Raw genomic sequence first — 25,144 nt, 5'->3', positions numbered from 1 at the left:
CCCAACTCCCATAATTTGGTTGGTTCATTTGTGTTCTCAACATTCCATAATCTATTATTGCAATTAACAATATTACCATCATTAGAATTAAAGCTTAATCTGGATGCAAAGTTGATCCCTAAGTGTAAAGATCCTACTCCCCTTTGGATCTCCACCGCGGTTGCACACTAGATTCCCCCATCTTCCATAAATCATGCAACCTCCTAACCCATATGGTTGTATTATAATTATCCCCCACGAGATCCTGCATCCCCCAACGACTTTGAACGCAAACCGACCCTACATCTTCCTTTACACCTTATTCCTTATCAAAGTTGTAGTTTATAAGGCTTGTTTGGGGCCCTCTTTAAGCCCCGAAAAACCCTCATGTGTTGCACCATAATGAGGGAGTGACGTTCGTTTTATACTCTGCACCAACGGCAATGGCAAAGCCCTCTGCACTCATCCGTTCTCGCCCTCATTTGTGAAGCTTATGCGTGTTTCGCATCTAGCATATCCTTTACCCCCCTCCTTTACTTGTACAGGGATCTCCCTGGCGTCCCCACTGCTAACCTCTTCTAATTGGGTCGTGACACATCTGGAATGGGCCTCACTCACACTGGCCAAGCGTGGCTATCTTTAGAAGCCTCAACAACAATAATTAGGTTGTTATTCAAAGCTCCATGGACAGGATTGCTTTAGCATATGGGTTTAACCTTATGAGGATCAGAAAAAGCTCCCTATAGATATTTCCGCATTTGTCTTAGACGAACCACCTTTCACCTGCGTACCTTTTCCATGCACAAATACTTCCTCCAAATGCACTACTCTTGTCGTTTGTGCTAACCTTTCTCTACCATCCCCGTTAAACTCCTCTGGCTGCCACAAAACCTTTCCGCCTTGCCTAACCTCATCATCACTGATCTTCTCCAAGAAATGAGTTTCTTCAACAAATGAATCCTCCAACGAAACATTATTAGATGGTGTAAAGTGATTAAAGGTGCACCACAATAGACTTCCAACCTGGCTGGGAATTTCCTCATCAAACTTGATATTGTAAACCTAAACATTAATCCTTATACACTTTGAATACCTTGCACTGCATGACTCGAGAAGGTGCACTTAGATTCTTGCATACTCTAGGTTTTGCCATGACTTCGTAGCTTCGTCAATAGATACCAAAGAACCCACTACACCAGCCACTTTTGATAAGTAATCATTGTTCCGCAAAGAGATGGGTAGGCCATAGCATCTAACCCATATAATTTTATGGCCCGCAAAGACATAGAATTCAGATCAAGGTTCAATAACCTCAAAGACATTGTCAAACCATTCTTTGTTGAGCTTTATCAAGTCTTCCATCCTCTCTCCTTCCTTTGGTGTTAAAAGAACCAAATTATCTCCCATCTACTGCACTATGATCAAATTCATCCCTCTCAAAATGAATTCATCACACAGTTGATTGTAGTTAATATCTACAGACATATGACCAACCACACTTTTTACCATCCATCGCAGAAATTGGTGTTGAGTTTCAATAATGTGACATTTCCACTATTCTAAAGATGTTCTTTTCACTATGTCTGCATAGGACTGTTCCCCACTTGTGCCTTCTTCCCTTTGTTTGCCCTCCAAACCTCGTTACCTTTCTTTTCCCTCCATACCTCCTTACTTCTGTTCTTCCTAGATTCATACCCATATTCATGTTGTTTTCTTACCACCTTACTATTGTTCTTCAAGGGTTCATCACCGTGTTCATATTGTTGTTTTCTTGCCTCTCTAGGCCAACCAACCTTTTGTTCTGAGTCAACTCTCCTATATCTTAGGATGTTAACATACAAGTCCATATTACCAATGTGTATTTGATTGTGCTCCGTCTCCAATCTTCCAACATTTTCAACATCAAAGAATCTAACAAACCCAAATCTTCTGCCCCATCTCTTAAGCCTTCGTGAGATGAACACCTCTTTCACCCTATCCCACCTTTGGAAAATCTTAATCATGTCAAATTCTCCACATCTAGCTAGAAAGTTTGAAAAAAGAGGGTGGTAAAGCTGCTTGATGATTGTTGTGGCTTGTATCCCCCTAGTCTCCTCCATCTCTCAGCCATCCTCCATTTCTCAGCCTTCATGCTACTATAGGTGTTATCAATAGCTGGGCGCAAGCATTCCATATACTATGTATCCATTTTAGCATAATCTCGACTTTGAAGGTATTTTTTTTAGTTTAAAACCTCTTGTTGCCAATTGTGGGCCTTGCTGAATGGCACTAGCGTTCGAGTAATATGTATGAGACTTCTAATCGTTGTAGTATAGTGAGAAATTGTAGGCTTAGGAAAAAAACTAAGAAAGTTGTTGCACAAAAAATGTTATATCAAGTCGAGTATTAGTGATATTGTTCCGTCCGGTTGACCGGGACGTCTTCGTGCGCGACCTCAACCGTCAGCTAGGGACTCCTTCCCACTGGTTGCCTGTGGATTCCTGCAATAAAGAGGACAAAAAGGCGCCCTAGCGGCCGTGTGCACTCCGACGCTCAAGTCAGCCAGCAAGAAACACCAAAAACTGTCCACCTACGTGTCTGAGCACCGCGTATGGCACTCTGAAGGTGGTAAAAGAACTGTGTATATGTGTGTGTTGTCTCTTTCAGGCAAAAATATTCCCCAGTCACTTGTACGTAACCTTGAAGCACGAGCAAGCAACTAGAGAGTTCTCTGGTAAATTTGCCGAAAGTTCCAACCCTTTTTCCAACATTCTCTGCGCTATTTAAACTACCCAAGCATTTAAAGCGCCTTAAAGCGCTTTTAATCACAAACGTAACGCACTCATTAAAGCGCTTAATTAGAAAACGTAGCGCATTTAAGACGTTGAAACGCTCGGGAGCCATTATAGTACCTGAATGCTCGAAAGGGAAACTGTATTGAATAACTTTTAATTACCTGGCACCTGACTAAAGGGTGTTTCTATTCTGGCATGGCTGTCGTACACGTGGAGGGCCTCACGACGCCATGACCCCATCTGGGGGCGCTTCGGCCCACCTGGGGACGTTTCTACGTGTGAGTCCTCCTGCTGGGAGTGCTACTGCGCTAGGGGTGACTTTTTGGGTGCCAACTCATGCCCCCAAGTATCTAGTCACTTACTTTGAGAGCGTATTTGCCTTCCTTTTGTACTCTGCACCCAGTTGCCCTGGGCGTGACTTTCCTCTTGAGTCGTATCTGCCCCACGGGCGTCTCTGGGGCAGCAGGAGCACTTCACGAGTCAGGCTGCCCTTCACTGGTACTATTACTATGGCCTTGAAGCCACCTTTTCCTTCTCTTTATCACTTTCCTGAGATATCGGGACCTGAGGCTTTCCCACGACGTCGCTCCCTCCATGGTCTTTCCTACCCATGGGTATCGGGGAACCACACCGTGATTGCCTTGCTTTAGCACTGTTTGATCTGGCGACGCCCTGGTTGGGCGACGCCTTCACCTAGGTGACGCCTTGCCTTGGCGACGCTTCCTCTTGGCGTCTCTCCACCCAGGCGACGCCTTGTGTTGACTTTGTCTCTCCAGCAGTTGACTTTGACCTTGACTTAGTCAACGCCCGGATACGGGACGGTACAGATATACATAAGCTTTCCAATCAATCAGTCTTCTATAGGCTTGAAAGGAACACTTCCAGTAAAAGATATTTTTTCATGATTATCAATAGGAGTTTGTGGAATTTAGCAAGCTAAAAGACCTGTTAACAATTCAAATGCGTATTTTTGATTCACCATTTTTCCTTTCTTATTTCTTGTTACTTTCATACCAAGAAAATATCTTAAATCCCCAAGATCCTTAATCTTGAATGTTTGATTAAAGATTTGTTTGATTCGATCAATCTTCTCTTTGTCATTTCATGCCAATATTTTCACATACACCAATAATGTTGTAAAAGATTCTTTAAAAGAATTAATGAATAAGGAATGATCATTCATAAATTGAGCATATCCCGTAGAGAGCAAAAAGTTTGGCTTGCTTAAGGTCATACGAAGCCTTTATTAATTTATAAACTTGTCCTGGTTGAAAAGAAGTCAATCTAGGAGGAGAAACCATGTATACATCTTCTTTCGACTCTTAATGTAAAAAGACATTGTTTATATTTAACTGTTTCAATTTCCAATTATATATAAAAGCTAGAGAAAGAAGCAACCTTATGGTGGTTATCTTTGTTGTTGGAGAGAACGTATCAAAGTAGTCAATGCCTTTTGTTTTTGTGTATCCCTTTTCCACTAACCTTGTTTTATACCTATCAATTGTCCCATTAGCCTTATATTTTATTTTGAATACCCATTTGCAACCTATGGCAACTTTGTCCTTAGGCAAAAGAGAAATCTCCCAAGTTTTAGTTGGCTCCAAAGAATCTATCTCACGTTGTATAGTTTTAGAATAAGTGTTTGGCTCAACATGTGAAGAAAGAGACATACAAAAGATGTGTAAGAAGGTGATAAATTTTGATAAGACAAAACAAAATTTAAATGATATTTAACTCTTGAAGATGTATTGGAAACATTAAGATTACAATGATAATCCTTTGGATACTCAGGTGGTCTTTCTATTCTTGTACTCATTTGAACTGACTAATCTGATTTAGAATTTTTGTTCTATGACATGAACTTCATTGAGGTTTAGCTCTATTCGGGAACAAACTTCTTCTAGAACCTTAATGTTTGATTCTCAATTATTATTATTATTATTTTCAGCATTATCATAGGGTCTAAGAATGACTTCTAATGGCTGGCCCAAAATAGGTTGATCTTCAATAATAAAAACTTTGATCATGAATGTTAGGACTGCTAGTTTCATTGCTAGTATCTTGAACCCTTTGATATGGAAAAACATGTTCATAGAAGACAACATCCCTAGACACAAAGTTTTTTCTTGATTGAATATTCAACAAAACATATCATTTTGTCTCCCTTTTAAAACCAATAAAAACAGATTTTGATGCCTTTGGATCAAATTTTCTTCTATTTGTTGACAAAGTGTTAGCATAGCATAAAGATCCAAACACCTTTAATCCATTAAAGCCTATTGCAGTTTTGTAAAGCATTTTATGAGGAGAAAAATACTTTAGAACAGGTGTCGGAAGCATGTTTATAATATACAGAACATGTATCATAGAATATGACCAATAAAGTTTTGGTAAATGAGATTGTATCATGAGAGCTCTTGCTACATTTAATAAATGACCACGTTTCCTTTCAACTATATTATTTTGTTGTGGAATATTGACACATGATGTTTGATGGACTATTCCTTTGTTGACAGAGAAATTAGGCATGAAAATTCCAGTCACATTATCACTTCTTATTATTTTTATAGCTATGTCAAATTATGTTTGAACAAAAACAACAAAATTTTCCAAAATCTTGAAAACTTAAATTTTTGTTTTAAAAGAAGAATCCCTGTGTACCTTGAATACTGATCAACTATGGTCAAGAAATATTTATGATCATGAATTGATGATATTGAGTATGATCTGCCATAGATCTACATGAATCAAATCATTTTTTTATTTATATGTACTAATAGAAAGGGATAGTATTTTTGCTTTGCCAAATGACAAACATCACAAAGAAAAGATTTGTTAGTATTTAACAAAATAAAATTTATTATTGATAGCATAAATACATTGGTTTGAAGCATGCCCTAACAGAAAATGCCAAAGGGTTTCTAAATCACTAGCACTGACAATAACAGTATTAATGGTATCTGTAAATTTGGTGGGTTTGATTTGAAGTTTTTGATAGGATGGGATCCTGAGTATATAAATTCTATTGTAGCTCAGTTGAACCAATCATCTTCAAGTAGTTCATGTCTTGAATGTGACAACCATTAGATTCAAAGGTAAGAACACAACATAAATTATCAATCAATTTTGCTACTGAAAGAAGATTAAAAGTGACACATTAAATATATAGATCATTGTCTATGACATGATTTTGATTGAAATAAAAAACATTTCCATAATAATTGGCAATGACTTTATTTCCATTTGGTAATTTGACACAAATAGGATTAATTTGATTATATGACGTCAAATGAGTTAAGGATGAACAAATGTGGTTAGTAGCACCACTATTAAGAATCCAAAAATTGAAGGGAAAAATAAATTTATTACCAATGTGTGTTGTCATGTTGGAAGGAATAACATAGACTTGATTAGAAACATTGTCACTGAATTTGGACTGTTGTAAAAGAGTTAACAATGTTTGATATTGCTCAAGATTAAAACAAATTTGGAAGGCACATGAACAAACAGGTAGCGGGCGAAAAAGATCAAGCTCATCCCAAAGAATTTTTAGGTGAGTGAAATAGTTTGTAACAATCAACTCACCTTATTTGAAAGAAGAAATCATCTTTGAAGATCAGAAATATGAATAGTGTCTCCTTGTGAGAACCTTTCCTTTAAATAATTCCATATGTCAAAGACATTCTCCATATATATTATGCTCTATGCGATGGATTGAGAAACAACCTTGAGCATCCAGGAAACAACTAGCATATTGGGTCTTTGCCATGCTGGAAATAGAAGTTGCTATGATTGGGAGCTTATACAGTTTCATCAATGAAACCTATCTTGTTCTTGAAATGAGGCTCATTTGAAATAAATAAGACCAGTGATGATAGTTTGGTCCCACAAGAATAATAAGGACCATGAGAAAGGAAAGATTATATGATGAACTAACATGGTGAGGCGAATAAAGATCTTGTGAGGGATCAACAACTTCACCCATGGGTAAGTGTAGCAACCAGAGCTCTGATCACAACTCTGATACCATATTATAAAAAAAAATATAGATGAACAAAAGAGAAAAAGGAAGACAAAGGATATGAGAAGGAATATCTCTTCTAATTTTCTATTGAAATCAAAGAAGATGGTCTAAATATATACAAGCAGTATACCCATTATCAGTCTAGCTAAAGAGAGATAATGGAAAACAAGAGTCAATCAATAAAGACTGCAATCAAAAAATACAAAATAAAGGTTATACACTTGTACAAAGAGAAACAACTAAGAATTAAAAGGGGCACAATTTATATTAGCTTCCTTCTGGTTGTGTATCCATATCCTTTAATATTTATGTATAGGGAGTTTAGTGTAGTTTTTGTAATAAAGTTTTACAGTTTTATTGAGTCATTTCTTGCAAGAAAGTGGTTATCTTTTCTAATTTTTTCTTTTGTTAATAAGTGTGTGCTAAACTGGTATTGTTAAGCAACTACATGTAGTTCTTGAAAATGAGTAAACCAGTATAAATTTTGTGCATTTTTGTTCTTCTTGATTTTTTAATACTTACATTAATTAGTTGTTTCAATAAGTCAATATGTTAAAAGATTATCCCTAAATCTTTCAATATGTTGATTCAATAAAGAAAGATTACCATAAGGTTTTAATGTTGAATTCACCCATCATGTCATATTATTTCTTACTCGTTTAAGGTGCAAGCAATCTTTGGTATGGTCAAGCGATGTTTTGTTCCTTTTGTAAATGACAATCTTTGGTATGGTCAAGCGATGTTTTGTTCCCTTTGTAAATGACATTTTTAAGTTTTCGATGCAAATACTGAAGGGAAAAAGTTCTCAAATGGGATTAAGTTTATATGTGTGTTTGCAACCATAGTTTGTTAATCATAACTTCTGTGGTAGCAGGTACTTTGACTACCTCTTCTACATTGATATTGAAGCTTGCATGGCATAACGTGGTGCACAAAATTCTTTAGGATAATTGCTGCCCATTATCTCGTTAACATTAGTTTATTATTTTGTTTCTTATTATAGACACAAATATTTTATATTAATGTTTTGATTGAAATGTATACAATTTGTTAATGCAGGAGCCCCTGATATAATGAACGTACTTATTAAAATGTATTTTATTGTCTTTGATGAATGATGAATGTACTTGCACAATATTTATTGTCTTATGGATGACAAATTTGGTAAACAGTACTTTGATTAGATTATTGAAAAGGAAAGAGTAAAAGAAATACTTGAAATTAGGTACCATTAATAGTGCTTGATATTTCGAAATTGTTTTCAATCATACCATGTTGACAAAAAATTTGATGGCATTGGTCTTAACCAATTCAGTATGTTTGTCTCACATTCATGAACTGCAGATACTGACAAATTTCACATGCTAAGAAGAAGATCCCCACAAAATGGTTCTTTTTTCTATGAAAGATGTCAACCATGTTAGGCAACAGAATTTTCTTTGAAACTGGCACCTTCCCTTTTTCTAACTTCCTGATCTCCACCTTGAGTAATCAATTCTTCTTTTGAATCCTATAATGTTGAGGAGATAATTTTAGTGTCATATGTTTTTCAGCCACTAATTTAGATTCAACTTTTCTACTTTGTTGTGCTCTCTTTCACTCCACATTCTGAGCTTATTCTCCACTGCTCTCTTTTCTGCTTCAGCAATCTTTCCCCTTTTCAAGACTTCTTATGTTTCAGTCTATGTATCCTCAATTTCGTTTTTAGTTTCCTCTAACCTTTTTAGAACTTCATTTTCACTAGCCTTTGTAGCTTCAACCTGTGCTTTGGCAACATCCACATTGATATCCCGTAATTTATCAGACTCCTCAACCTTATGAAGCAAGGTTATCAACTCCTCCATTTGAGATTGTAATTCTTGCAACAGATTCAGAAGTTGATGAATGAGAAGCATTGGTCTCGACAGATAGGACCATGATCTGTTCAAGAGCACTTGCCTCGATTGCTTTTTCTACTTCTGCTTCTTTCAATGGTTCTTTAAGCTTTATTTTAACATCTTCTAAAACAAGTTTAGTGAGTTCAACTTCCATATTTAATTATGCAGCCTCATTCTTCATAGCTTTTGTTTCCCTCCTTGCATTTTGAGTTTCAGTTAACAACTGGTTCAATGTGAAGATCATTTCCACTTGTGCACCTCTAGCTTTAGATTCTATCAAGTAGGCATCATGTTCAAACTCACTTTTCTGGAGCTCTACCCACATATTCTAAACAACGAATTCAGTTTTGAATTCTTTCTCTCTCAATGCGATGTGCTAGATTTTCACATTGTCCATATCCAATTTAAGAGCTTCCAGGATGGTCCTAATCCTATCCTGCCACTTTCTGTAGTGATTTCTTAGCATCATCAAGATCCATACTGACACTTTTCAAAGCATCCAAGTCTGAATTCTTTCTACTTTCCATTTGTTCTCACAGAACACCTATTTCATTCCTTGTGTCAGTTAGCTGCCCTTCTAGATTTTTGGTAAGTCCTGCATTAAATTCCTTCTTTAAATGAAGCAAATTCCTTTTGGATTCAAGAGACATTTCATATGATTTTGTTTGAACATTTTTCTTAGTTAATGTCTCTTCTTGCTGTTAGGATCGATGGTTAGAACAAGAGGGGGTGAATTGTTTACAAAAGATTTTCACAAATACTTTGCTTAGAATGAAACTTTAACAATCAACTCAGAAAAGCAATTCAGAAAGTCAATCAAATTTCCAAGCAGAAACAGATATTATAATTATAATCGGTTAAAATGACGATTTAACCTGTTGTTTATGACAGTGAAAAATATCAAACAGTTATGGAGAGAAGAGATAGAGAGAATTAAACACAAGGTTTATACTGGTTCACTCTATCCAAGAGCTACATCCAGTCCTCAGTCAAACCACTGAGTATTTCACTATGTAACCAATCACAGATTACAAACACACAACACAAAAAGGTGACTTTGAATCCCACAAAGCCTACTCACCCTCTTTGTACATAGCCAACACCTCAAGCCAGAATCACATTGACTTTACAGGATTTTACAACAGTTTTACAGAGAGTAATATGAACAATTACAAGAAACTAAACAAGGGTAGAAAACACCTGGAATCATAGTACACCAGAAACCCTATTGATCAGTTCTTGAATCACAGCAAAGCTAAAAAATAATCTTGCTAAAACTTGGTAAAACACCTTTTCACAAACAGTTGGTAATCTCTCAAATCAATCTCAAATCAGAGTATCAACCTTTTCTATCTCATCAATCTTTCACGTTTGAAAGGAGACTAGTTTTATATTCCTTGAGAAGCTATCGTTGAAGGCAGATTTGAACAACCAAATCAGTTAAAACAGGTTTTCAAAAAACTGTTATGAAAACTTACATTTAATCGGTTAAAATTGCGATTTAACCGGTTGAATGGTTTTGACAGTTATACAACTGATTCAAAAAACAGTTTCAAAACACCTTTGCCAGCTAAGTGACAAACAATCGATTATCTCGAAACTTTAATCGGTTGTTTTTCCATTTAAATGGAAAAACACTTTAATCTTTAAAACAAATTAAAATAAGCTTTGTTTGAGAATCAAAGACTGATCTTACAGAGATTTTAAACCCCATAACCAAACCTAAACCTAAAACACAACACAACTTCAGGCTTCAAGAGGATTTGATACATCAAAGCTTCCCATCTTCAACACTTGCAACAAATAAAGAGCTTATACAGATTACGCATTATTTTGACCAATTGATTCCAGTACAATGAAAATTTCTTTAGATAGTTCAGATGATTTTTTGGTGTTCCCCTTCATTACATCTTCTGCTTTTAATGCTTGCTTGAAAGCTGAAATTATTGGTTCGAAGAATAAATCACACTCCTCCCATGTACATAGGTTATGTTATTTGGCAGATGATGAAAGAAACAGACCTTCAAGTTTGTGATTTTGAATTAACAATGGTCTAAGTTAATAATGAATTATATTGATTTATGCTCTATTTGAGGAGGAGAAAAAGTTGACACATACTAATTCAACCTGTCCATAGCATACATATTATCAAAACATAATTATACTAATCCATATAAATCAACTAAAAGAAATCATATTGGAAATAGTTTTTTAGATCTAGAAGAGATAGATTTGGTTGTCATGAAATAGAGATTATGATAAATCATGAAGCCACTAGTGTACTAACTATGCGTACTTTTTCATCCTACACTCTCATACACTATTTAGGCCTACATTTTTTCCTCTATCTATCTATAGTCACACTCACAGACTGTGTTTATTACAAAATCAATGTAGTTATGGATCTTTCTACAATATCAAGCCTTATGAAGCCTCAGTAGTTGGGTACAAGACAAAACATGTCATTGATGGATTATTAGTGAGTGATGTTGTCTCAAACTGATCATGGACTAGAATCCTCATGTGGGTTAGAAGGTAAGGCTTGTTGTGGTAGTTGTGCGATTGAGTGTATGTTAGGATAGGTCCAAGAGACAACAGAAACAACCTACATGGAAAAATGACAAAGTGTTTTTTAGGGCAGATAGTAATGTTAGGATAGACTCAATGGCATACAGGGTCAAGAGACAATAGCAACAACCTGCATTGAAAAAGAATTACATAATGTAATAGAGATAGTGTAGTTAGTAAAAGTAAATGGGCTTATGTCACATATATAAGTGAGATATTTTGGAAATAAAGGGAAGAAGAGAAGTTTTTAGTAAACCCTAGTTTTATTAGCTCAGAGTAAATTTTAGGCCTTAGCTTTAGTATAGTATAGGTAGTTGCTCTCTATCATTGGTGCTTTCATTACTCTTACCATGCATCCCAAAACCCAAAAAAAAAAGACCTAAATAAAATACTAAACTCCATCCAAAACTGTTTATCTACTATCAAAGAAACCCTACACCTCTTCTCAAAAACCCACACTAGCGGCTCAAACACCACGCCATCAGTGCCACACCGCTCCACTCAGCCCCTAGAACAACATCCGTGCACAATAGTTCGCACGCCGCAACATCGCTCATGCCCCAACCGTCGCGCCGCCCTGTACCACCAGCCTCCACGCACCCCATGTCACACGTCGCATGACTGCCTGTGCCCCAACCGTTGTGCCGCCAAGTGTCACCAGCCTCCGCAGGCTCCATTCCATAACACTGCTACCGGTGTCTTGATCCGTTCAACTGCCAGCACCCTAGTCGCCGCTTCGCCGCCCAATGTCGCCTGCAACTACACCGCCCGCATCCACTCCAATTTTCGTGTCCCCCTCCTTCATCGCCTCTACAGCACAAAAGATTGTTTCTCCCATTTAAAAGAAAAAAGTGAACGAAAAGCAGCAACAACGGTGCCCTCCCTCCTAAACCTAAGTCATAAACGACGTCGCACATAACCCATCCCACACTTAAATCTAACTTCTACCCGCCTCCCACATTTTAACCTACCTACCAAACGACCCCTCACATAACTTCCCCACTTAAACCTAATAATTATCCCACCCAACCCGAGCCTAATATAAACCATGCAACCCACCTCGACAATACACCCCATTTCCTCCAATGTCACTCCACCAACTAAACCAAAGACTTCAACTACTCAACTCCATCCCACTAACACACATTATGTGAGTTGATTTTAGGATTGCACATTTTATTGGTTGCTCTTTGTTTAATATTTTTTATTTAGAAATTATGGTGAGAACCCTAAGAAGATTCCGACTGGACACGAACTTAACCAAGTGGTTAAGTAAGTGTCAATGTTCACTTCAGAAGGGCAAAGAGAAAAGACAATTATAAGGTGACAAATGATGCAACAAAATTGGAGACAAGGAACAATTAAAGAAGAAGAACAAAGTAAATAACAAAATTAGAGATTAGAAAAAGACAAGTATGGAATGGAAGGAGGCGTAAATAAGAGATAAAAGAGGAAGGGATGGAGAAATCTTATGGGAAGAAAGGAAGTGATGTCACTTGGAGCAGAGGGACTCCAAGATGAGTGATGGAAGAGATGCCATTTGAGACATTACCCACCCAAGATAAGACCCAACATGAAAAGTGGGCTTGGAACAAGCCCATTTTGCTAAGTACACTCCTATTTATGCTATGTAAACCTACTCTAACTTATTCTTCTATTTGGACACCTAAAGTGAGCCCAATTTATTTACAAACATTTTGTTTTGTAAGAAGACCAGAAGAAAGAACATTTGATGCTCTGGTTTATGCCAAATTATTCTTCTGCTGAAGTCCTTCTGACATTTGGTGGGGCCTTGTCTTGGATGTTGAGATGACTTATCAAAGTGTGAAGTGTCTCTTGTGTCCTTGGTCATCTTCTTGGCTATTTGGGTTGTATCAACACCTGCAACTCAATTACCAGACACAACCCCTTTCTCCACCAACTCCACCACATCCAACACGCCCACGACCCAACAAACTCCAAAGGCCCACTGACTCAAGACTCCATTTTGAGGACAAAGTGTTTTTTGGGGCGGATAGTAATGTTAGGATATGCCCAATAGCATACAGGCCCAAGAGATAACAGAAACAACCTACTTGGAAAAAGGATTACATAATGTACTAGGGACAGTGTAGTTAGTAAAAGTAAATGGCCCTATGTCAGCCCAAACTCTGTTAACCTAAAACTCACATATATAAGTGAGATATTTTGGAAATGAAGAGAAGAAGAGAAGTTTTTAGTAAACCCTAGTTTTATTGGCTCAGAGTATATCTTAGGCCTTAGTTTTAGTATAGTATAGTTAGTTGCTCTCTATCAGTGTTCCTTCAAGCTCTACGGGGACAAGAGGGATGAATGAGTGGAAAGCATATGTAATCAGGGGATGGAAACTTGGCTCTGGTTGCATGCACAATATTGCCACTGCAGCAACCTACAAAGTACAAGGTCAATGTTGTAGTTAGGGAGAGCTTATTAGATAAATTTTGATGAACACTTACTAGAAATCATTTTAGAAATAGTTTTTAAAAACTAGAAGACATAGATTTGGTTATCATAAAAGTGAGATTCTAATAAAACATGAAGCCACTTGTGTACTAACTATGCATACTCTTTCATTCTACATTCCCAATACAATTCAAAGTTCATACATGTCAAGGTTTTATTAGTAACCACTCATGGATACGAAAAATTCCTTTGTCACGGTTTCTTCATTAGAATCCAATCTTAGTGACGTAGTTGCATCACCTTTTCTGAAATTATTGTTACATGTAATTAAATTTAGTTGTTTAAGATATATTGTTTGTAATTGTACAACCTTTATCAGAAACATAAATATGATCGTCCTTTTGAACTTGATGAATTATTTTGGACCACTCACACCAACGAGAAGGGTAGTTAGGTAAATAGTCGTTCCTGTGAGACTTATGTAAATTATTGTTTTAAATTTTCTTACTATATTTATATTTTTAACATAATTTTCTAACATTTTCAACTTCCAATGATCGTCTAGGAAACCTTCCATTAGAGGTTGAGGACCATACAATCAGATAGTTCTGAATGATCAACTTTTGATGTCCACCAAATAAATGCAATAACAACGCTTCAATGTTGGAAAAGTTTTGCTAGCAGAAAGAGTAGATGTATACTTTATGGTACTGCAGACTTGGCTGCTAACATTGCCATGGAGTGTCATCTCTCACTCAGCCCTCATTACTAACTTGTAACCATTATATTGAACAGTTAGTTGAGAATTAATGACTTCGTCAACAAGTCCAACAAGTAGACGAAAAAACTGACAGCAACTGAAAGAGCTAACTTACCCCATCAAAGTACTGCATAGTTGGAGGACACAATCAAGTTTATGCAACAACAATTAACTATGATGATGGAACGGTAACTCGATGACACTTCAACAGGTATGAGTTAGATTCACCCCCACTTTGACGAACATCCCTTACTTGAATTTCACTCATGATTTAAGTTTAATTATTTCATATTTCTTTCCATGTACTAAGTGTTGTATTTATTCCAATAGTTTCCATTACAGGTACTTCCAAGTGACTCTTCGCTCTGACCAATATGTCAAATGAGACACCTTTTTCATAATTTTGTAATTGTTTTTTTGAACATTGGCTTTGATGTCTCCAAATCTATGTGGATTGCTTGAAGACTTTGATGATGGGTTTCTAGGTGTGTTTTGGGTAGTTTTAATTTGTAATCCACTCATGGAATTGATCTAAGGTTATTTGATTTTAATCCTTTTGAAAAGGATGTGTTTTCAAAGAGAAGCAGAAAAACAACCTGTTGATTTCTCGTTTTAATCGGTTGTTTTTCTCTCAGTTTGTTTGAAGGGTTTTTAAATTGTTTGACTTTGGTTGACTTTTCCGTCAAACCAATTTAGTCGGTTATTTCGAAAAATCAACCAATTGTTTTTTGAAAATCCTTAACAGATTTCAGTTTAACTGATTTAATATGTTTTTTTTTGTTTTAAAACTGATTTGGCTTTTGCGTTAAATGTTTTTAACAACTGATTGGAGTATAAATAAGTGGTTATACGCTCCTGGTTGTTATGGATTCAAATTAACACTTTCAAAATCAGTTTTTCCAAGATTACTTAGCTTTGGAATTTTTTGCTAAGAGTGGAATAGGACTGTTGTGTATTCTTTCAATCCAATCTGTGATTGTATCAGGTGTATTCTATTCCTTTCTCTCTTTGATTTGTATTTTTGTAAAGATCTGGTGTTGCACAGAGTCAGAGGGTCTTTTGATCTGTCTTGTGTTGTAGCCAAAGGAAGTGAGTGTTCTTTAGGGGTTCAAGATCACTTCTTTGGTGTGTGTAATTTGTTGCTGGTTACATAGTGGAATACCTAGTGGTTTCTGGGGACTGGATGTAGCTCTTAGTGAAGAGTGAACCAGTATAAACATTATGTGTGAATCTCTCTATCCTTACACTCTTTAAACTGCTTTAACTTTGTTTTTTATAAAGTGCTGAAAAAAACAACCAACTGTTTCGTAAAAACAGTCCGTTGATCTTCTGCATCAAGCTTAAAAACAGTTTTATATTTGGCTGGACAGATTTTCCATTGATTAATTATTCACAGCCTTTCACTCTACCTTCAATACTTGTGAAAATCTTTCAAAAACAATTCACTCCCCTCTTGTTTTAGCCTTATAATTCTAACAGTTTTATTTTTAATTTTCACTATTGCTTGATTACTATCTCTTTAAATATTTTTTTAAGGTTTAAAACTAAAATTATAACCTAAATCATTGATTGTTTGGTGTTATAATTGAATTTGGACTTAAAGCTCATATTGAATTTGATAAAGAATTACAATTGAAATTGATATTGGATTTAAATTTTGAATTACAATTGATTTTGGGTTTATAATGATATTAAATTTCAAATTATAATTCAAAGCAAGTTTTAAATTTAAAAACGGATTGGAATTACTTTTTAACTAAAATATTTTTTTCCATCATCTGTAACATCAATCGAACGCTATCAAAAATTTTTCAACTAGTTAGCGTTGGTGTGACCCATTCTGAATCCAACTTTTTTGCTAATTACTTTATAGCATTAGCTAGGTTAACACAAACCTTTTAACTAAAATACTTTATTTAAGAATATGCTTTAACGATGCCAAGGTTATATTTTTTATATTTTGTTTATTTAATATTTATTTGGCCGATCCTATAATTAAATTATTAAATATTGATCGATCAATTTTTCTCTGTTAAGTCAATAATACTACCATCCCCTTCATAGATCTGCTCTACTAGCATCCTCTCCATTAACTAACCGCAAGATTCAATAACTTTCACACAAAATGTGAGATTTTTATCCAATGCAAAATGGACACTAATCATACTTTAGTGTTAGCTTTTTTATTTTTATCTATTTATTTTCAAAAATTAAAATTATTTATTCTTGTAATGGTTATTTAGAGAAAGAAGTACTTCTTTCACAACATCTAATTTTATATTATTGCAATAATGTACCGTGAAATATTTATTTACGGATCTTATTTCACCTATTTTGTTGCTATTTCATAATTTTTTTAAATAAAAGAATATTTAATTTAAAATTTTAAATAAAATTGAGAAAGAATAAGCAGTTTAAGATGTGAGAGTGAAAATTTTTGTCTTATTTTTATAATGGAAATCTCATTTGTTATTTTAATGACTTATTCTCTTCCAAATATATTTTTTTTCATCATAAAAAATAAATTTAAATTGTATTCATTAAAAAAAGTAAGTTTAATATCACTCAAACCAACAACTACATGATAGAATAAAAATAACAGTATAATTTCTATAAAATATATTTTTTTAGTTTCTCCATTAAAAAAATATTTTCATCTTCACATTTCGAAATGAAAGAAATACTGATAAGTAAATGAATTCTAGTAAATATAAATACAGAGTAATTCTAAATTATACAACTATTTTCTCCTTTATTCCAATTTTATGCAATTTCTATTTTTTTGTTAACTTTTTTTATAAATCAAAAAGTTCAATTACGTATAATTTAAAAACTAATTAGTAGAAATATAAAATGTTTTACACTACACAACAATTTCTGTGTTTGTGGAAGAAAGTAATTGAAGCGGTCACTAACTAATGAGTTCTAGGAAATGATGCCACCAACAACCACACCCACCCATTCATCTTTTTCCCCACTTTCCCCACTTCCCCCACTTCCCTTGTCTCCTTATAAGCCCTCCACCCTTCATCCCTTTTCCACTCCCAAACTCTTCTTCTCCATCCAATTTTGGCACCACCTTAACACCAAACACACCATGTCAATCCCCCATTGTTTCCTCGCATTATCATTCCTCCTTCTCTTCTCTTGCCACCTCCTTAATGGCCTAGAGGACACTGAGTTTGGTCATGCCATAGACCGCAAGTTGTTAGGCCTAAAGAGGAAAGAAAAACTGAGTCATTTCAAGTTCTATTGGCATGACATAGTGGGTGGACGCAACCCCACTTCAGTGGCGGTTGTTCCACCAACTTTGAAGCTGAACACCACCACAGCATTTGGCCTGGTCAACATGATCGACAACCCTTTGACTTTGGGGCCTGAATTGAGTTCCAAGCTTGTGGGGAAGGCTCAGGGGTTCTATGCCTCAGCTTCCCAGAGTGAGATTGATCTTCTCATGGCCATGAACTTTGCATTCTCTGAAGGGAAGTACAATGGCAGCACCATCACCATCTTGGGGAGGAACTGTGTTTTCAACAAGGTGAGGGAGATGCCTGTGATTGGAGGCAGTGGACTCTTCAGGTTTGCAAGAGGGTATGCAGAGGCTAGGACTCATTGGTTTAATTTAAAGAGTGGGGATGCTACTGTTGAGTACAATGTTTATGTTATGCATTATTGATGATTTAATTGTGGTGTAGAACAGATGATATACACTTTTAACTTTTGCTTTAGCAATTGACACTCTTTGTTTCCTTTCTTTTTTTTTTCCCTCTCTTTGAGGGGATATGGCATTAGCTTTTGCTTTTGATGCCTAGCTTTGCCTTTCCAAGAGATGGGGGTTTATTCTTATGAACCCATCTTTGTTCCCTATTTAATTATGTTGTATTTGTGGTTGGTGTGATGTTTAGAATAATAATTTATGATGCTCCTTTTACTGCATGCAATTGGAAAGCAATATAGGATGTCTAGAATTGATTCAAATTGGAGCAGAGGCTTCTGCAATAGAGACACTCTAACAATCCAACATGTAAGAAACTCAAGTATGGTCCATTTAGCAGTGTGCAATCTCCTTCTCCATTTTGCACATTATGATTGTATTGAAATGAAATTTTATTTCAACCTCTCTTATTTATCCTCCGAAGAAAACTAAAGATATTAAAGAAAATGTTATTTTGATTCGTGGGACAATGTAATTTTGAAATTAGTTCATTTCTTTGGAGTTCATTTAATCTAGTGCAGGGTATCAGCACTAACTATGAATGTTAACGTTTTAATCAGGTGCAGGGTATCAGCACTCTTAAATAAACTATGGATGTTGTGGTTTCTTATATAAGAATGTGATACCGTATCTTACACTTACGTAGCAGATTTTGATTATAGTTCAGGGGGATAAATTATTACTGAGACAGAAAGGGAAGTAATACCAGAACTTTTTCATTGAAGTTAACTGCTAATATATTTTCATCTCACACTGCTAGATTTATTTCCCCAATTGATCCAACATTTTAAGAATCATGGCATTGATTAACCTTATGATTAATCACTTAATTGACATGAAAGTTACAATGTCACTTCTGCAAGATATAGACATTTGGTATGTTGCCTGTTTTTGGTTACAGAGGTGCAGGGTTTCTAGCAGTTTGAAATCTTCATCTGTCAAAAGATTATACTCCCTTAACAATGACTTATTTCGTTAAAAAAAAAAAATTAGTTAATAATAATTTATTTAAAACTCATTTATACATATATATATATATATAAATTATCATTCTCTTTGATATTTATTTTCTTCATTGTTTCTCAGTACAACTTCTTTCTTTCTTTAAATTAGAGTTATTTAAATTTAAAAATAATTAATACAAGAAATTAACAAATTTTAATCACTTTCATTATATTTAATTATATCATTACAGGAATACCTTTCAAATGATTAAAATATTATTTCTAATAATTTCTTTTATTTTTGATATCAAATTACAAACTCTTTAAGAGTACCTCATAAAAGAAACTCTTGAGAGTATATTTATTAATTAGCATAAGCATGAGTTAATTTTAGTTATTATTAAAGTGATTACAATTAATAATCTTCTGATATAAATGAGCCATTAAGGATAAGAATGTAGTTGATTAAAGAAAAAAATGCTCAGTTTAATAAAACCTTACTAAATAGTTTATTTTCTCAAGATATAGAATAAAACTTATTAAAATAGATTTTTAATAAATGAGAAAACTATAAATCTAATCAATACCATTAAAAGTCTTCAAAAATTGTTTGACAACACGAATTAGTTTTCCTGAAAAAGTATACCATAACCATAAACCATTCATCATTTATCATATGTGTGTGTGAAGTCCCTTTTTATTTTCTCCTTGTCCTTCAATTTTCGACCAATAGAAAGCAAAACAACTTGTTTTGTAACCAAGACTTACGTTGTTAATATTTGTACTTTATTTCTTGGAAAAAATTCTAAGAGACCCACTACTCACAAGTCCTCACGACACGTTCAAGTCTTGAAACTCCAAGACAAACGCTATATTCACAACACAACCATAGATGTGATAAATGCTCAAATATTTTCTTCACCAACATTTAAAAAGTCTTCTATCTACCATAAAGCAAACCCCATCAATACGTTACCGTTTACAATATTGAAGATTGAATATGCATTTAACTCGTTATAGTACTTTATTTTCTAGTTCTTTTCAGAATTTTGGGTTTCTAAGATTATTAATTATTTCTTGTATACTATTTGCACCCTCTTCCTAATAATTTAAGAGAAAAATTGAAACACTTTCTAACACAATCTTTTGAGTATACTTGAAATTTATTAAAAGTTATAACACTTTATGAATATTACATCCTTTTATTTGATCTTCAAACTTTGTAATTATTAATGAAAAAAATTCATAAGAAAAAAAAATATCGGGTTACAATTATCTCCAACAACAAAAAATTTCGTCCTTAAAAATTAGCTTACCAAGAAATATTACGATATTATTCTCTTATCTTCTATTTTATTTTTCAAGTGGAATCTCATTATATGAGATTTCGCAATGCTTTGACTATGTCGATGTTTCAACCATGAAGTTACTTTACTTTGAGAACCCAAAATTTAAACTGATTCAAGAGAGATCTTTTGTTTAACTAAATTAGAAACTAGAAAATGATTGTGACCATTATAAGCAGTAAAGCCTATTCTTTTGAGAATCTAGTAAGGACCTATGAACTTTGGAGTCATCTTCTTAGATATGATTGTTCTCCTTACACCAAGGAATGACATACCTCTCTGAAAATCATGATTATCCATAGAAAAATCTAAAGGTCTTTTTCATTTATCTGCATCAGATGTCTGCCTGGTCGAAGATTTCTTTAACCATCATAGTTCTCAAAATTTGGCTCATAGTTGTTGATAACTGATCTGACGAAAAAGATATGATTAGTTTTTTCTTTACTAACTTCCTCTTTGTGCATATTAATGAATGCTTCGATGTCTTTTTTCTCCATCTTAAACAGACGATCTAGGTCAACCCCATGATCTTCGAACAATATTTCTACTGAAAGGTTCTTATCAAATTGCTTAATAGACTTTCATGTGACCTAACTCAATGATCCACAACTTTGTTGTGTTCTAACATGAACAGAGACACCTCACACCAATCTCTCCACAAGCATATCTCTAATTACACTATGTTATCCAATCCAAGCTTATATTAAGATAGGCAACACCAAATTCCAAAAAAGTGGAATCCATAGAACCTTGAGATATATATAACTAAATCAAAATGGATTATTCTCATATTTATTGGGAGGACCTCTTTTAATTTATAATGGTCATAGTGGTGTCAACATCACTAGCTCATTTTGTTCCTCGACTCCGAGTCATAATATTCTCATATTCAGATGGACGTGCAACATCAATTTCTAAAGAACTGTACTTAGAACTAAGAGTAAGATCTACTACCACCTCACTTCACACAATACCATGTGTTAAAGGATTCATTCTCACCCTTATGAAAAGATAAGAATAACCCAACCAAACAAAAACTTCCTTAACATTGGTTACAATACCCAATGTTGCCTCTTCATCAGTTTTGTCAAAATGAGACCTCTTATTATCTCACCCAATTATTTGCATTACCTTGATTATACTATTCTCTTCCATGGGTAGAACGTGCATAGTCTTCATTAATTCATCCCATATTACTCATAGAGTCATTTTCCTTCACTGTATGTGACAAGTAGACGATAAAATTCATGGAATTATTATTTTGCTCCCATCCATGGAATGTCAAACTATGTTAACATACGTCCTAGTCATTATTTGTTCGACCTTTGATTTTTTATTTATTTTATTTTTGATAAATAAACAAGTAACTACATACTTGACTTTATCTTCCTTCGTACCATGTCACAAAATAAACTTCCTGAAATCTTGATACCCTTGGATCATACTTAGATGTCATTGAACTTGCTTTGTGACTCTTAGATTACCCATCTGCTTCAATTTATCATCCTCTGGCACACATATTTTGTTTCTAAATTTTAAGATACCATTCACCTCCCATAGAGAAATCTTTACTTTCTTAATTTAGTAATTTTAGAATATTCTTCAAATTGAATTTCACCAATTTCCTTATTCTTACTATATTTTTAAGAAACAAATGTACTACAACTTCCAAATTTAAATTGTTGAAACTTCCACTGAACTCCAACGATATAATTATGTCTCCTCGTGACTTTAACCATCTGCCACAACATTTCCTTTTCCAGGGTAGTACTTCCACTAAAATTAATAATTCAAAACTCCGTCCATCTTGTCCAAAGGAATTAAGCATTGTTCTATGAGAAAATCATCAAATAGAAACCAATTTTAGAGATAAAAAATAATTAGTTGCTATATTAACTAAATTAGAGACCATTTTAGAGACTAAATTTTTTTTTGGTTTCTAAATTAGTTTCTATTATTGTTAAATAGTTTCTAAATTGGTATCTAATTAGCGACCAAGGTTTTTGCTACCAAATTTAAAATCTTAATAATTGGTAATTAAAACCTTGGTAGCTAATTAGATACAAATTTAGAAACTATTTAACAATAATAGAAACTAATTTAGAAACCAATTTCCTTTTTAGTTTCTAAAATGGTCTCTAATTTAGTCAATATAGCAACTAATTATTTTTTGTCTCTAAAATTGGTTTCTATTTAATGATTTTCTTGTAGTGTTACTTGGTCTATGTTTTCGCCGGTTGACCTAGGATGAACGCACCTCCTTTTGGGTTTGGAGTCACGTCTCTCTTAACTGCTTTGAGTATGGCTTCGTTGTGACAGAGGGCGCCCTACCTGTTGATGACACTCCGACGCTCAAGTCAGTAAGGGCTCACAAAGCAACAATAAAACTCAGTTTAGTGTGCAAAAATAGCATACCTTCATCTGAGGTCTCAGGCCCCTTTTATAACCGTACAAGCAACATGCAACAGCTCCCATCTGAGAGAAGCAAATCTTAACTGAAAATAAGCACATTTATCTTTTATCTCAAATAGAAAAAATGGCCTACCACGTGCACCAATCATCTTCAGGTGCTAACCGCAGGCTAGCATTCTGCTATAAATGCACGTCCCTATCTTCTTTAGGGTTAACAACAACTATCAACAGGTATTTACGTGTAGCAAACATGCAACAACAATATATCAACAAATATAATAACAAACATTATAATAACTACTATTATATATATCTACTAGCGCAGAAATAAGGGGTATCTCGTACAACAACCTTACCATGCGCTTTAGGCCCTCCATCGAAATTGGGCCAGTCACATAAATCTTAGCTCGGCTCAACAGTTGAGCTAACCTCTTACCTTTTCCGAGCACCGAGCTATTGTTCACATATACTAGAGTGTCGAGCTCTGTACAGTACACAAACCTCCAGGCTCGAGCTGAGCTTGATCAGGCGAAGAGTCTACTGAGCGCAAAACACCATCACCCCCTTAACGGGTTTCCCCTGTACTGGACCCAAAAGCCTTACTAACGAGGTTTGAGGTAGCCATTGAGCCTCCAGCCTTACCCAGACATGGACCTCTCCCAGCTTGGTCCAGGAAAACAAGTGAGGGATAGACAAGTGATAGAAAAAATAAATTACTTAACATCTTGTAATTATCAACTGTTCATTTTTCTGAATTTTTCTTTTAATTTTATGGTTTCGTTGCTCTTCATATATTTATGTCTTCCTACCCCTTGCATACTTGCCATAGCACAACTTATTTATTGTAGTTATACTAGTTTTGGCTAACATCGGTATGCACAAGCGTAATAACTACCATATATACGCAAAAAAGCTTTAACTTAAACAAAGGACTAACCTCAAACTAGGTTTAAACATCAGGGAACAACATTCCACCCTGTCATGCCCAATTGTACTAGGCGAAAATCACCTACCTCGACTTACTAAGTACGACCCTTCCTAAGAAGGGTGCGACCTTGTCGTCACAACCTTTTTCCGCCCTTCATGCGAGTGAAAAAAAATTTAGGCAGGATAACTTCATTCTACAAGAAGTTTAATCCGAGTCTACCCCACACCATCTTGGGTGAACACTCTCACGCCGACTTAGTTCACTTATTACTGGTCAGATCGGGGTGAATTGCTCATACAACTTCGACCCCACAGAATGTCTAGACTTGGGTGAACACTTTCACATCAAATCAGTCCTTCTTATTCTGTACTGCATTGGATGATCAATCTGCGTAACTAGTATTCATCCCAGAGTGTGTTTAAGCTCGGGCGAACACTCTCGCGCCAAGTTAACCCAATCATGTTGATCCGGATGAATTATCACAGAGCATTTAAGATCGAGTGAACGTTCTCACACCGAGTTAACCCGACTATGTTTAAACATCTACGCGCCATTACTCATCCCACAAAGTGTTTAAGCTTGGGTGAATGCTCCCACACCGAGTTAACCTGACTGTCTTGGTCAGGGTGAGTAATCCACAAAAATAGGCAATCCCACGGAGCATTTAAGCTCGGGTGAACACTCTCACACCGAGTTAACCCAACTGTGTTGGCCAGGATGAGGCACCCATTCTACCTATAGGGCGCCTTCGGTCGACTTACTGAAGTAAAACTTGAGGTTAGCAACGTTCCATGTCCTCGGGATGGGTCCCCCATCTAGGGTTTATAACCTGTACGTGCTGTTAGAATGAATGACTTTAAACTAGAGGGGGAGTGAATGGTTTAAAGAGGGATTTCAAAAACTTTTAAGTCAAGAATGAAATTATCTCAAGAAACAGTTGATAAGGAATCCAGTTTTGCCAAATCACAAAGCTAAAAGCACAGCACCAGAAAAACAATCGGTTGTTTCGCAAAAACAATCGATTGTTTCGCAAAAACAATCGGCTATTTATACCAGTATAAAAATATCAAAACTGAATTTAAAGAGTTAAATGAGAGAGAAAATGCACACATAGATTTATATTGGTTCACTCTAAACCCAGAGCTACATCCAGTCTTCTCATAAACGACTAAGGAATTCCACTAAGCAATCAAACCTAGATCACTTACAACAAAACCAAGAAAGTGACCTTGATCCCCTCAAGACACACACTTCTCTTGGCCAACACACCAACACTAAGAATGTTGATCTTGATCCTCTCAAGAACACACAACACTTCTCAGCAAACACACAGAAGGAACTTGTTCAACAGATACAAGGATTACACTTGTTACAGAAGCAAATCTGAAATCAATAC

At 35.2% G+C, this 25,144-nt stretch overlaps 1 protein-coding gene and 1 pseudogene across 1 annotated transcript; one reads left to right on the top strand and one right to left on the bottom strand.

Annotated features, from left to right (window-relative positions):
• Window positions 1-8,088: 8,088 nt before the first annotated feature.
• On the bottom strand, window positions 8,089-11,899 carry LOC137814489 (WEB family protein At5g55860-like; annotated as a pseudogene).
• Window positions 11,900-17,364: 5,465 nt separating this feature from the next.
• On the top strand, window positions 17,365-18,344 carry LOC137819204 (dirigent protein 22). The gene has a single exon (XM_068622982.1). The coding sequence runs from the start codon at window positions 17,501-17,503 to the stop codon at window positions 18,077-18,079; it is 579 nt and encodes a 192-aa protein (XP_068479083.1). The 5' UTR covers window positions 17,365-17,500; the 3' UTR covers window positions 18,080-18,344.
• The last annotated feature ends 6,800 nt before the right edge of the window (window positions 18,345-25,144 follow it).

The sequence above is a fragment of the Phaseolus vulgaris genome, chromosome 10 (assembly GCF_051622355.1).
Source record: "Phaseolus vulgaris cultivar YP4 chromosome 10, ASM5162235v1, whole genome shotgun sequence".
NCBI lineage: Eukaryota > Viridiplantae > Streptophyta > Magnoliopsida > Fabales > Fabaceae > Phaseolus > Phaseolus vulgaris.
Note: the sequence above shows the minus strand (reverse complement) of the source record. Positions and strands in the feature narration are given on the sequence as shown.

Excerpts from the sequence above, each read along its gene's own strand:
- LOC137819204 (XM_068622982.1), top strand. The coding sequence starts at position 17,501 with ATGTCAATCCCCCATTGTTTCCTCGCATTATCATTCCTCCTTCTCTTC.